At 57.6% G+C, this 13,822-nt stretch overlaps 2 protein-coding genes across 17 annotated transcripts; both read left to right on the forward strand.

The window, feature by feature from the left end:
- The first annotated feature begins 972 nt into the window (after positions 1-972).
- ANKRD65 (ankyrin repeat domain 65) lies at positions 973-6,202 on the forward strand. Of its 14 annotated transcripts, XR_010583238.2 has the most exons (6): positions 973-1,177; positions 1,307-1,512; positions 1,663-2,203; positions 2,698-2,829; positions 4,253-4,512; positions 6,043-6,202. XR_010583238.2 is itself a non-coding variant. In XM_045382271.3 (5 exons), the coding sequence occupies exons 2-5, from the start codon at positions 1,307-1,309 to the stop codon at positions 6,067-6,069; spliced, it is 1,005 nt and encodes a 334-aa protein (XP_045238206.1). In that variant the 5' UTR covers positions 973-1,177; the 3' UTR covers positions 6,070-6,202. The 14 variants fall into 14 exon arrangements, 13 of the variants coding, with proteins under 13 accessions (XP_045238206.1, XP_045238209.1, XP_045238215.1 ...); XM_045382271.3 differs by lacking the exon at positions 4,253-4,512 and having other exon boundaries at positions 2,698-2,928; XM_045382274.3 differs by lacking the exon at positions 4,253-4,512.
- A 1,079-nt stretch (positions 6,203-7,281) lies between these two features.
- MRPL20 (mitochondrial ribosomal protein L20) lies at positions 7,282-12,026 on the forward strand. Of its 3 annotated transcripts, none has more exons than XR_012427666.1 (4): positions 7,282-7,410; positions 7,522-7,705; positions 8,950-9,027; positions 11,683-12,026. XR_012427666.1 is itself a non-coding variant. In XM_005545085.2 (4 exons), exons 1-4 carry the CDS (start codon positions 7,324-7,326, stop codon positions 11,854-11,856), a joined length of 450 nt encoding a protein of 149 aa, XP_005545142.1. In that variant the 5' UTR covers positions 7,282-7,323; the 3' UTR covers positions 11,857-12,026. The 3 variants fall into 3 exon arrangements, 2 of the variants coding, with proteins under 2 accessions (XP_005545142.1, XP_073879941.1); XM_005545085.2 differs by having other exon boundaries at positions 7,522-7,632; XM_074023840.1 differs by lacking the exon at positions 11,683-12,026 and adding an exon at positions 9,688-9,867 and having other exon boundaries at positions 7,522-7,632.
- The last annotated feature ends 1,796 nt before the right edge of the window (positions 12,027-13,822 follow it).

The raw sequence follows: 13,822 nt of genomic DNA on the forward strand, positions 1-13,822 counted from the left end.
TGAGTAGCCTGATGAGGTTTGCAGGGCAGGGTCTGTGTGGCTGGGTGGGTGGTCCCTTGTTTGGAGACCCTTTGGGCCCTTGGAGAGGCAGTCCTCTAGGGAGTGGGGGAGGCCAGGCCTGGGCCCTCTGGAGACCCTGTCCTTGGGGACCTGGGAGGCTGAAGGGGGCTGAGGTGGGAATGGGTAGCCCCCATCACCTTTCCCGTGCAGCTGCTGGAGGGGCCAGGCTGCTGCAGCCATCCCAAAAAGCCATGCTCCCTTCTGTCTGGCCCGAGGTACTGGGAGACAGGAAGATGCCCTCAGCACCAGCCCCACCTACCCTGTGCCAGGCCCCCAGAATCCCGCTGCCCCAGGCCTTGCTTGAGCAGAGCTGCTTTTCCACATGCAGACGTGCCCTAGCAGGAATTCTCCCCACACTCCCTCCTGCCCCCCGCCCCCACCTGCCCCAGCATCTGTCCCTTCCCTGGCTCCAGACTTGCCCCAGCCAGTCCCCAGGGGGTTTTCATCCCTACCACGCCAGTGCCACCCTCTTCTCCAGGCCACCTGCCTGGAGTCCTTGGTGAATCTTTTGTCCTGTCCAGCATTTACAGAAAGGAAGGCCAGAACCTCGCCCTGCTCTCCTCCCCAGCCTGGAATCGGGAGGGGGGGCCGGCACCCACCCCTGAGTGGGCTTAGCCAGCACAGAGAGGAGTGAGGGTGAGGGGGCTGCCTGAGGGTGGGCACCATGGAGAGGCCTGTGAGGCCTTCCAGGGGTATGTCAGGGCACATCCAAGGCTGTGCTTCCTGGGGGAGGTGGCCTCTGAGCAACTTTCGTCCACAGGCATGTTCCTGCTTGTCCTGCCCCACCACCCTGGCCTTTGTTCCCCAGGAGGGCAGCCGAGCTGGGGCCCTGGCAGCCACAGGGGAGGAGCGTGTTGGGCAGGGGCTGTGCCTGAAGGCAGGGCCTTCCTAAGTGGCTGAGTAAACAGCTTCAGGTGTTCTCAGCCTGGCCCAGGGGACCAGCTGTGTTCTCCCACCCCCTGCAAGGCTGAAGCTGCCGCCTTTGAGCAGCGCACTCTCCACCCCAAAGCCTGCAGAGGGCACTTTGTGAAGAAGGTCAGCAGGCTGAGCCTGGGCCAGAACCCATCTGCAGAGGACCCCCAGCCAGAGCAGAAAGCTCCTGGGCCAGCTCCCTTAGGTAACTGGAGCCAAGTCCGTCTGAAGGCTAAGTGGTAACTGGAATGGGGGGCTCCAGGTTGGCCCGGGACACTGGGCTGGGGGCAGGCCAGAGGCCTCCACGGTGGATGCAGGATCCCTGCTCCCCCAGATGGACTCCCAGAGGCCTGAGCCCAGAGAGGAGGAGGAGGAACAGGAACTGCAGTGGATGGAGCTGGACTCCAAAGAGGGCCTGGGAACCAGGACAGAGGAGCCTAGTGTCTTCCAGGGCTGGGGGCACCTACTCCGGGCCGTGTGGAGGGGCCCTATAGGCCTGGTGATGCAGCTGCTGCGGCAAGGGGCCAGCGTGGAGGAGAGGTGCACCTGGGCTGGGGGGTGAAGGGGTCCGTTCTCTGGTTGGGGTAGGACAGGGGTTCCAGTGCTGGGTGGGCGGCAGGACGGGGTGGGGCTGGGCGGGGTTCTGGTCAGTGGTCCATCCCCGCGCCGACGCCCTTTCCCCCTCCTCAGGGACCACGCAGGCCGGACCCCGCTCCACCTGGCTGTGCTGCGGGGCCACGCGCCCCTGGTGCGTCTCCTGCTGCAGCGAGGGGCCCCGGTGGGCGCGGTGGACCGGGCGGGGCGCACGGCGCTGCACGAGGCCGCCTGGCACGGGCACTCGCGGGTGGCCGAATTGCTGCTGCAGCGCGGGGCCTCGGCGGCGGCGCGCTCCGGGACCGGCCTCACGCCGCTGCACTGGGCAGCCGCCCTGGGCCGCACGCTGCTAGCCGCGCGCCTGCTGGAGGCTCCGAGCCCGGGACCCGCGGCGGCGGAGGCAGAGGACGCGCGCGGCTGGACGGCGGCGCACTGGGCGGCCGCGGGCGGGCGGCTGGCGGTGCTGGAGCTGCTGGCGGCCGGCGGCGCGGGCCTGGACGGCGCCCTGCTCGTGGCGGCCGCGGCGGGGCGCGGGGCGGCGCTGCGCTTCCTCCTGGCGCGCGGGGCGCGGGTGGATGCTCGGGATGGCGCGGGGGCCACAGCGCTGGGTCTGACGGCCGCCCTAGGCCGCCCGCAGGTACGTCCCGCCCTCCGCCCGGCAGTGATGGGATGGGGCGCAGGGCCAGGAGCCCCAGAGAGGTGCCCCCGGGGCAGCCGGAGCCGGCTGGGGGACGGTGTCCGGGCACGAAGGTGACCGCGCCCCTGGCTGTGCCCCTCCCGTGTAGACCAGGGCGGGACCCGAGGCCCGGGGCTTGGCTTCATGCTGGTGGCAGCAACAGACTCTCTGCCAGCGCCCGGCTTGTGCCCGAACCCCCCTGTTCCCGGGCAGCGGGCAGGGCTGCAGATCCTTAATTTGCTGTAAAGACCCTTAGGGGAAAAAGTGACGTTTCCAAGCAGAGCTGCTGCAGGTCAGCCTTGGGTTTGGCCTCACTTAAAGCATGAGAAAATGGTGTCAGGAGAGTCAGGCCACTGGGGGGACAGAAGAGTCCTGGGCTGGGCAAACGCTTGGTGGCTCTGCCCCTCGCCTGCTGGGCTGAGGCCAGCCCCTGGTCTTCTTCTCTCCTGTTCTAGGACATTGAGGTGCTGCTGGGCCACGGGGCAGACCCAGCCATCAGGGACAGGCATGGCCGCTCTGCGCTGCACAGGGCTGCCGCCCGGGGACACCTGCCCACCGTCCAGCTGCTGGTCACCCAGGGGGCTAAGGTGGATGCGCGGGACACCCTGGGCTTCACCCCCCTACACCACGCCTCTAGGGAAGGCCACGCGGAGGTTGCCAGCTGCCTCCTGGACAGGGGTGCCCAGGTGGATGCTACCGGCTGGCTCCGAAAGACCCCCCTACACCTGGCTGCAGAGCGAGGGCATGGCCCTACCGTGGCGCTTTTGCTGAGCCGAGGGGCCAGCCCCACCCTGCAGACGCAGTGGGCTGAGGTGGCCCAGATGCCTGAGGGGGGCTGGCCCCAGGTGCTTCCTGAACTTGGAGGGGGGCAGGAGTATGAGGGCACAGAGCCCACGGGCTGAGCCAGACAGCAGGCTCTGGGCTCTACTGCCCCAGCGATTTCCAGGCTCTCTGGCTGAGGCTGCCTGCCTGGAGGGAACATCAGGGGAGAGGCTCCTGGAGGAGGGGGTGGGAGAAAGCGGGGTATGTGGCTTGAACTGGACCTGGGATGGCCGCCAGCTCCCAGGAGGGCCCACCGACCCTGCAGCTCCAGCCTTCTCCACACTCCAGCAAAGAATGAGTTGTGGCAACTGATGTGACCAAAACCTGATGACAGACGGTGGCAGGGACCTGGACGGCACCTCTGCCTTCCCTTCCTTCCCTCTGTCTGCACACCCTTGGGGCACCCTCTTCAGTTGCTCTCTGTAGGCCGGGGTGTTCCCACTGTTTTCTTAGATTTGTATATGTCACCTTGGCAACCATGAATTACATGACCAAACTTACGGCCACGGCTGTTCTCCTCGCTTCCATCCAGAGCCCATACCCTGACCCACCTCCTCATCTAACTGCTGCACAAGCCCCTACTTCCCCTGCCCTGAGTCGCCCAAGGCCAGGAACAGGCAACCAGGACAGCCACCGTGCACCAAGGCCAGATGGCATTTTTTTTCTTTTCTTTTTTAAATGGAGTTTCGCTCTCGCTGCCCAGGCTGGAGTGCAATGGCGCAATCTCGAATCACTGGCAACCTCCGCCTCCTGGGTTCAAGTGATTCTCCTGCCTCAGCCTCCCAAGTAGCTGGGATTACAGGCGCCCACCACCATGCCTAGTTAACTTTTTATATTTTTAGTAGAGATGGGGTTTCACCATGTTGGCCAGGCTGGTCTTGAACTCCTGAACACGGATGATCCGCCTGCCTTGGCCTCCCAAAGTGCTGGGATTATGGGTGTGAGCCACCGCGCCCAGTCAAGATGGCATTTTTCAAGCTGGCCCATTCTGAACTGCTCACCCCGCCCTCCCTGCCCTTCCCACAGAATCCTTAGCCAAGGCTCTGGTCTTAGCTTTCCCCCCTCTGCCTCCTGACAAAACATGGGCGCTTCTCACGTCGCCCTGTATAGTGTGGGTGTCCCCATCGCTAAGGAAATGCAAGTAATAAAAATCTCCAATAACATCAGGTTCTCCACGTCTCCACTCAGTTACCTCCACGAACTGAAAATCCTGCAGGAAGGCCACTTGTGCCTGTAATCCCAGCACTTTGGGAGGCCAAGGTGGGAAGATCACTTGAGCTCAGTTTTGAGACTAGCCCGGGCAACATGGTGAAACCCCATTTCTACAAAAGTTGGCCAGGCATGCACTTGTGGTCCAGCTACTCAGGAGGCTGAGGTGGGAAGATCACTCAAGCCCAGGAGCGGAGGCTGCAATGAGCCGAGATCACGCCACTGCACTCCAGACTAGAGTGAGTGAGAGTGAGACCCCATCTAAAAAAAAAAGTATAGTTTTTTTTTTCTTCTTGTTTTTTGAGATGAGGTCTTGGATCTGTCACCCAGGCTAGAGTGCAGTGGCGTGATCTTGGCTCACTGCAGCCTCGGCCTCCTGGGTTCAAGCGATTCTCCCACCTCAGCTGGGATTACTGGGGCACGCCACCACGCCCAGCTACTTTTTGCATTTTTAGTAGAGATGGGGTTTCACCATGTTGGCCAGGCTAGTCTCGAACTTCTGACCTCAGGTGATCCACCTGCCTCGGCCTCCCAAAGTTGTGTAGAGCCACTGCACCCGGACTCTGGAGTACAATGAATGGCGTGATCTCGGCTCAGCACAAACTCTGCCTTCTGTGTAGAGTTCCAGCAATTCTGCCTCGGCCTCCCGAGTAGCTGACCATGTTGGCCTGCCTGGTCATTTAAGGTCAGGAGTTCGAGACCACCCTGGCCAACATTGTGAAATCTTGTCTCTACTAAAAATAAAAAAATTAGCCGGGAGTGGCAGTGGGCGCCTGTAATCCCAGATACTCGGGAGGCCAAGGCAGGAGAATCGCTTGAACCGGGGAGGCAGAGGTTGCGGTGAGCCAAGATCGCACCTTTGCGCTCCAGCCTGGGCGACAGAGCGAAACTCCGTCTCAAAAAAAAAAAAAAAAAAAACACAACAATGAATGCAGTGTGTCATCCTGGACTGAATCCTCAACAGGGAAAAAAAGGTATAAAGGACATTTGAGACGAGTTAAATCTGGACTATGGGCTGAGTTCGGATTTTGATCATTGTACTGTGTGGTTCCTAAGAGCAAATACACAGCAAAGTGTTTAGGTATCTCCAGCTTCTCAAGTGGTTTAGGAAAAAAATCCAGTATGTTTACATTTATAGAGACAATGATTCGAAAATGGAGCAAAATGTAAACAGGAGATTGAAGGGGTGGCCTGCCCCTCCACACCTGTGGGTGTTTCTCGTTAGGTGGAACGAGAGACTTGAGAAAGGAAGTAAGATACAGAGACAAAGTATAGAGAAAGAAAAGCGGGGGCCCAGGGGACCGGCGCTCAGCTTACAGAGGACCCACGCGGGCACCGGTCTCTGAGTTCCCTTAGTATTTATAGATAATTATCTTTACCATCTTAAAGATAAGGGAGTGGCAGGACAATAGGATCGTTTTTAGAGAGGAAATCAGCAGTAAGACATAAGAACAAGGATCTCTGTGACATGAATAAGTTTAAAGGAAAATCCTGTGCCTTGAGATAAACCTTTTAGCGGCATTGTTTCATCCTATCACATGGGGATAAACCTTGGACAATACCTAGCTTTTCTAGGAACAAAGACACACCCTGCACGCCCAAAATCCATTAAACCTTGAGTCACCACAGCACATGTCTCTTGCAAGGACAAGGTTGGGGGTAGGGTCACAGATTAACAGCATCTCAAATACAGAACAAAATGGAGTCTCTTATGTCTACTTCTTTCATATAGAGGCAGTAACAGGCTGATCTCTTTCTTTTCCCCACAGGAGGTGAATTTGGTTCGAGAGTATTAAACAAATGGAGCAAATGAAAACAGTTGGCACGTTTCCGTAGCAAACACTGGGGAGTTTTCCTTGTACTAGTATTCCAACTTTTCTATGATTAAGAAAAAATTATATCCAAGTATAATAAAAAGTTACAAAGAAACTGCACACCTCCCATCATTTTTGTGGCAATATAGCAGAAACATAAAATTACCCGTAATACAAAACTTTTTTTTTTAGAGACTCTGGCTCCGTTGCCCAGGCTGTTGTGCAATCTGAGCTCACTGCAGCCTCCACCTCCAGGGCTCAGGCGAGCCTCCCGCCTCAGCCTCCTGAGTAGCAGGGACCTCAGGCGCGCGCCATCACCGCGCCCGGCTAATTTCTTTTTAATTTTTTGTAGAGCTTGGGGTCTCAGTATCTTGCCCAGGCTGGTCTGGAACTCCTGGACTCAAGTGATCCTCCCCCCTCGGCCCCGAAAGTGCTGGGATTGCAGGCATTGGCACCACCGCGGTCATCTGCCGTTTCGAAGCTTAGAATTTCTAGGGCGGGCGCGGTGGCTCAGGCCTGTAATCCCAGCAGAGGCCAGGAGTCCGAGAGCAGCCTGGCCAACGCAGGGAGACCTCCCCCCTACAAAAAATACAAAAAATTAGCCGGGCTGGCGGCGCGCGCCTGACTTCCCCGCTACTAGGGAGGCGAGGCCGCCGCGAGCCCAGGTCCGGCCGCTGCACCGCAGCCAGGGCGACCGGGCGAGACCCCGTCTCAAAATGAGTAAGTCAACAAGGAGAAGGCTTCAGGGGCAACGGGCACTTTCCCAGCGACGCGACCATCTGCACCTCGGTTCCTGAACATTCTCGTGGCCCTAGGAGGCGGCCTGGCCCTCCCCGCCCGCGACACACCCGGCGCTCCCCGGCCCCGGCGCCCCCGTCCCGGGTCCGCTACCCTCATGGCGCCCTCGGAGCCACAGCTGCGGCCGGGCCGTGCTCCAGGAGGATCCGCGCTGCGGCTGCTGTTTATTCATCGCCCGCGGATGGCCACGGGCGCTGCGGCCCCTTTTTCCTTTCAGTCCCCGTCAGGGCTCCACACCCGCTCCCCTACAAGCGCCACCACCGCGGGTTCAGAGACGCAGCCCGGCACCCGCGGGCTGACGGGAGACGACCTTCGCCCCGGAAGTCATCGCAGGCGCTGACCCGGAAGCGTTCGTGACCGCTATTTCCGACCCGGGCAAGATGGCGGTGGCGCGGCGCATGCGTTGTTGAGTATACGGGACGCCGGCCTGCAGGCACCATGGTCTTCCTCACGGCGCAGCTCTGGCTGCGGAATCGCGTCACCGACCGCTACTTTCGGATCCAGGAGGTGCTGAAGCACGCCAGGGTGAGTGCCGCTCGCCCGGCCTGGGCACTGGACGCGCGGGAGATCCCGCGGGCCAAGGGGCGGCCGGCGCGGGCCTCGCTGACAACCTTGGTTTCTCGTTTTCTGACCCAGCACTTCCGGGGGAGGAAAAATCGCTGCTACAGTTTGGCGGTTAGAGCCGTGATTCGAGCCTTTGTGAAATGCACCAAAGCCCGATACCTGAAGAAAAAGAACATGAGGACCGTAAGCGTGGACCCGGGACACCGGCCGGCCAGGGCGCTCGCGGCCCCTGCGTCTCTGCTTCGCGACCCAGCGAGTGTGCAGCCGCTCGGCCACCCTCAGCTCCTTCCTTTCTTCCTTTCATACCTCGCTTCGAAACTCCGACAAATTATGTCGCCCCGCAGGCTGACTGTGGGACATCCGTTCTCCCGCCCCCCTCGCCACCCCCACTGTCAACCCCTGCTCCAGCCCCTCGCCCGGGCCACTGCAGAGCCGCCTTGCCACTCTTCCTGCGTCGCCAGCCACCGCCCTAGTCGCTGCTGCTCTCATCTCCCCTCCGGTGGCTTCCCTTCCCTCCGACAGCTGAAGTCAACCCAGCCCCTTGCCCACCCTCCAGGGCCACTGTCTGCTGCCGTGGTGGTCCTCGTAGAGCCCACGCCTGCTGGCAACCTCTGCACACCCGGAACCCCCGGCATTTTTGAGAGGCTAGCGCCTCCACTCTGTCCACGTGCCATCTCATTTCTGCGCCTCACCACTCCCACCTCAGCCTCATGAACCTACCATCTAACATACCCGTGTTTTTGTTTTTTTGTGTTTTTTTTGAGGCAGAGTCTCGCTCTGTCGCCCACGCTGGAGTGGCTCGCTGCAAGCTCCGCCTCCCGGGTTCACGCCATTCTCCTGTTGGGACTACAGGCGCCCGCCACCACGTCCTAATTTTTTGTATTTTTAGTAGAGATGGGGTTTGACAGTGTCAGCCAGGATGGTCTCGATCTCCTGACATCGTGATCCGCCCACCTCGGCCTCCCAAAGTGCTGGGATTACAGGTGTGAGCCACCGCGCCCGGCCGTTTTTTTTTTTTTTTTCCTTCCCACGGAGTCTCACTCTGTCACCCAGGCTGGAGTGCAATGGCGTGATCTAGGCTTAATGCAACCTCCGCCTCCTGGGTTCACGCGATTCTTCCACCCCAGTCTCCCGAGTAACTGGGACGGCAGGTGTGCGTCACCAAGCTAATTTTTGTGTTTTTAGTAGAGACCGGGTTCAGCTATGTTGGCCAGGCTGGTGTCGAACTCCTGACCTGAAATGATCGGCCTGCCTTGCCCTCCTAAAGTGCTGGGATTACAGGCCTGAGCCACTGCGCCCAGCCAGGTTTTTGCTGTTTTTAATTTTGAAACAGGGTCTTGATTTCACTCAGGCTGGAGTGTGATGTCACCATCATAGCTATTTGCTTTTTTTATTTTCCTATTTACTTTTAGAAAAATATTCCTTAGTTCAATTAGAGCCTTTGCTAGGACATAACATCCAGAAGTCATTTTTAAGTATCTCCATGTTTTCTTATTTCAGCTCTGGATTAATCGAATTACAGCTGCTAGCCAGGAACACGGCCTGAAGTATCCAGCGTTCATTGGCAATTTAGTGAAGGTATGGGTGAGCATGTGGGCCCTGCTGAAATTATGGACATCTGCAGAAACCATCATGTGGGGTGTGGCGGTGCCTCCCATAGCCCAGCGACTCAGGAGGCTTTGGCCAGAGGATCCCTGAGACTGACTTCTGGGCTGTAGTTTTCTTTGCTGATGGGGTGTCCATGTTAAGTTTGGTATCAATATGGTGACCTCTTGGGAGCAGGGGACCACCAGGTTGCCTAAGGAGGGGTGAACCAGCCCAGGTTGGAAACGGAGCAGGTCACAGTTCCCATGTTGATGAGTGATGGGATTGTGCCTAGGAATAGTGCCAGCAACAGCCTGGGCAACATAGTGAGACCACTCTCTACAAAAAAAAACTAGTAAAAATAGCTGGGTGTGGTGGCACAGACCTGTAGTGTCAGCTATTGAGGAGTCTGAGGCAGGAGGATCACTTTGAGCCCCCAGGGGTTTGAAGCTGCAGTGAGCTATGATGGCACCACTGCACTCTAGCCTAGGTGAGAGCGAGACCCTGTCTGACAAAGAATAAAGAAAGCCATGGCCGGGTGGGGTGGCTCACGTCTGTGATCCCAGCACTTTGGGAGGCTGAGGTGGGCAGGAGTTGGAGACTATCCTGGCCAAGGTAGTGAAACCCTGTCTCTACTAAAAATACAAACATTAGCCGGACGTGGTGGCAGGCACCTAGAATTCCACCTACTCCGGAGGCTGAGGCAGGAAAATCGCTTGACAACTTGGGAGGTGGAGGCTGCAGTGAGCTGAGATCACGCGACTGCGCTCCAGCCTGGGCAACAGAGCAAGACTCCATCTCAAAAAATAAATAAAACCCTCCCATCAGACCTGATCCAGCCCAGTAGTGGTCCATGCAGCAGAGGTGAGGGGTGCCACTCCCGCCGCACTGTAGCTGCACTCTGTCTTTGTGTGGGGTTCTCGCAAGTCTGGGAGCTTACCACACTGGTTGGCAGCAGAGCAGAATTGGAAACAAGTCATGTGTTTCTGGAATGTAAGTCCTGATGTTTCCCCATTAAGAGAAAAGAGGCCGGGCGTGGTGGCTCACGCCTGTTATCCCAAAACTTTGGAAAGCCGAGGTGGGCAGATCACGAGGTCAGGAGATGGAGACCATCCTGGCTAACACGGTGAAACCCCGTCTCTACTAAAAATACAAGAAATTAGCTGGGCATGGTGGTGGGCTTCTGTAGTCCCAGCTACTTTGGAGGCTGAGGCAGGAGAATCACTTGAACTTGGGAGGCAGAGACTGCAGTGAGCCGAGATCACACCACTGCACTCCAGCCTGGGTGACAGAACAAGACTGTCTCAAAAAAAAAAAAAAAAGTAAAAGAAAAAGGGTGTAGAAAAACTTGACTTTAGCTTCAAAGTTTAATTTAAAAGTTTAAACAATGAAGTTGGGTGTGGTGGCTCACACTTGCAATCCCAGTACTTTGAGAGTCCGAGGCAGGCAGATCACCTGACATCAGGAGTTTGGTAGAGACAGGGTTTCACTGTGTTAGCCAGGATGGTCTCAATCTCCTGACCTGGTGATCCGCCTGCCTCAGCCTCCCAAAGTGCTGGGATTATAGACGTGAGCCACCGTGCCCGGCCTTGTGGGTTTTTTTCTTTTTTTTTTTTTTTTTTGAGACGGAGTCTCGCTCTGTCGCCCAGGCTGGAGTACAGTGGCCGGATCTCAGCTCACTGCAAGCTCCGCCTCCCGGGTTCACGCCATTCTCCTGCCTCAGCCTCCCGAGTAGCTGGAACTACAGGCATCCGCCACCACGCCCAGTTAGTTTTTTGTATTTTTTTAGTAGAGACGGTGTTTCACCGTGTTAGCCAGGATGGTCTCGATCTCCTGCCCTTTTGATCTGCCTGTCTCGGCCTCCCAAAGTGCTGGGATTACAGGCGTGAGCCACCTCACCCGGCTCGTTTTTTGTATTTTTTTAGTAGAGACAGGGTTTCACCGTGTTAGCCAGGATGGTCTCGATCTCCTGACCTTTTGATCCGCCCGTCTCGGCCTCCCAAAATGCTGGGATTACAGGCTGAGCCACCGCGCCCGGCCCTTTCTCTTGTATTTTTTAGGACAGATGAGGTTTTTCCATGTTGGTCAGGCCAGTCTCGAACCTCTGACCCCAGGTGACCTGCCTGCCTTGGCCTCCCAAGGTGCTGGGATTACAGGCGAGACAGCGCACCCAGCCTTGGTAGCTGAATTTAATGCTCAGAGACAGCCCCCCTTCTTTTCTGCTCCTTAAACTCTGGCATTGTTCACTAGCTTCTGAAATCATCTGCAGTTCTTAGCTCTCTTGTGGGCACTTCACTAGTTTCTGAAATCCTCTGCGGGTCTTGTGAGCACTTCCAAGTTGGCTTAAAGTGTTACCCCAGGCCAGCAGCCAGCAGTCAGTTCAGTCAGGGTGGCCACCAAGGACCCTGAACAAGGCGTTTGGTTCCCTGGGCTGACGTTGGGATTGGACTCCAGCCGCCCTGCAGATTCCACAGGTGCCTCCCTCACCCTTGTCCACATTTATCCTTCAGCATCCTGCCTGCAAGTCCTCTGCTGTGCCACCCAGATAGGATTCTCCTGGGCCTTCCCTCCCCCCAGGCGAGTGTGCAGCCTGAGCCAGCGCCTCGCCCACGCACACTGACTGCAGGTTCTGATTCTTTCTTTTCCCAGTGCCAGGTGGAGCTCAACAGGAAAGTCCTAGCGGATCTGGCCATCTACGAACCAAAGACTTTTAAATCTTTGGCTGCCTTGGCCAATAGGAGGCGACACGAAGGATTTGCTGCTGCCTTGGGGGATGGGAAGGAACCTGAAGGCATTTTTTCCAGAGTGGTGCAGTACCACTGAGGACTGTTGCTGTATTGATTAGGAAAAGACACAGAGTCATTTGCAGTTTGTTTGATTTGTTCTTTTGTTTATCTACATCCCAGTAACAGGCATGAGGGAAGGCCCTGTCTCTGGGACAGAGTGTCACAGATGACGTCTGTGTTTTGTGTGAATGAAACTCAAACACTTCAGTTTTTGGAGTCATTTTCTGATAGCGAGCGAGCGCATGGAGGAGCACATCCTGCTTCCAACCGAGGCTGCGGCGACACCTGGCTGTGGGATGCAGCTGAGCAGGCAGCTGCCTTCTGCACATGGTGGGGGGTCCCTACCTGGGCTCCCCTCAAGGGCTGCGTGCACAGTGCCCACTTTCCAGTTCCCTGACCCACCCTGAGTCCCTACTCCATTCCGCTCAGGGCTGACCTCAGCCCTGTCTTCCCTGGCCTCCAGTGTTCTTGCGTCCAGCAGGGCCCTGTGGCTCGGTTCAGCCACCACTCAGAACAGCACCCTCAGCTTCCCTGTCCGCCAGATTGAGCACCCAGCAGGGACTGGAGGAAACGCTCACATCAGGTGGGTGGTGGCCTGGTCCCCGCAGGCTGAACTGGCTTTTCAGGCATCCCCAGGAAGCAACATCCAACAGACAACTATCCCTTAACCCCAAGGGTGATGCACACTTCTCCCCTGGTCTTTCTGCCCCAGGAAGGCTCTTGAAACCCTGTTATCAGCCGCTGTCTACCTGCTGATGCCCCCCACATTTACACAGCAGTGCACAGACCCCTGCTGCAACCTGCTTGTTTTGCTGACCCTGCCATAGGAGTGCCTGAGCTGAGTGCCCATCTTCCCCCCTGCAAAGGCAGGTGGCTTGCATCCTGTGGCAATGTGCCCTTCACCCTTTGCCAGCAGTTGCTGGGGAGTCTTTCTGGCCCCTTTCTCAGACTCGCCACCTACCTCCAACCTGCACAGAACAATCAGAGTCCTGGCCACTTGCTAGAGATGGCTTCAGGCCGACCACTCCATCCTCACTGCAGGCCGCCTTTCTTTTTGGCTTCCATAACTGCATGGCCCCTTAAGAGGTCCCCCTCCTGGCCCTCGTCAGTGCCTGATGACAGCCGCTACGCCCTATGACTTTGGAGGCCAGGGACCAAGTCTCATTCACTGTCCTTTCCGCTGCATGAGTGCAGTGTCTGGCTATGTGCACGGGGCACTCAGTGCCTGTGAGCCTTTGGTAAATGGCTTCTGGACAACAGGGTCAAGGACAGAGCCTTGGGCGGCCACGTTCTGTGCATTCTGCTGTGCTGTGGCAAAGCTGCCTTTTCTGCATTTCATGTCAGTGAAGGAAGACGTGCATGCGCAGAGCCCTGTGGGTTGCTCCCAGCACTCATTCAGTTTGTGCCATAGTCCTGTTCCCAGGCAGCCCCGGGGTCTGCCCCTGATTGGCTGGAGGCACCACCAACCTCCCACTCCTTGGGCAGTCACAGCTCAGGGAATGGGCAAGCAGCACCAATGAAAAACCAGCTGTGTAGAAGAGGAAATTCCTTCTTTACTGGAGAGCTTGCAGTTGTAACAGACAAGACATCCCTCCCTGAGCTGCCAGCCTGGGGAAAGAGGACAGGAGTAAAGCTGTAACCACACCGTGTTGCCCATAGCAGGCGGAGGAGAGTGGGTCTTAGTTGGCACTGTTTGAGCTGCAGTATCAATCATGGCAGAGCTAGTGGACAGCTGGACCTGGGGGTAGCGGTGAGGAGCAATGGTGGCCTCTGGATTTGAGCCCGTTTGAGCTAGGCAGTCACTGGCAGCTCAGTGTGTGAACCTGCAACCACTCAGGCCTCTGCTGCCCTTCCCTCTTCTCACTGCTTCACCCTTCCCTTGCCCCACGCAGGCTTCCCCACTATCCTCACCCGTGGTTCTGCACTAGTCCTGGCAAAGGTTCCGGTAACTGTAGCAACAGATACCTACTGCCCCTCCTGCACAGCTGTGGTCGATCAGCGAT

Source organism: Macaca fascicularis, chromosome 1 (assembly GCF_037993035.2).
Source record: "Macaca fascicularis isolate 582-1 chromosome 1, T2T-MFA8v1.1".
Lineage (NCBI taxonomy): Eukaryota > Metazoa > Chordata > Mammalia > Primates > Cercopithecidae > Macaca > Macaca fascicularis.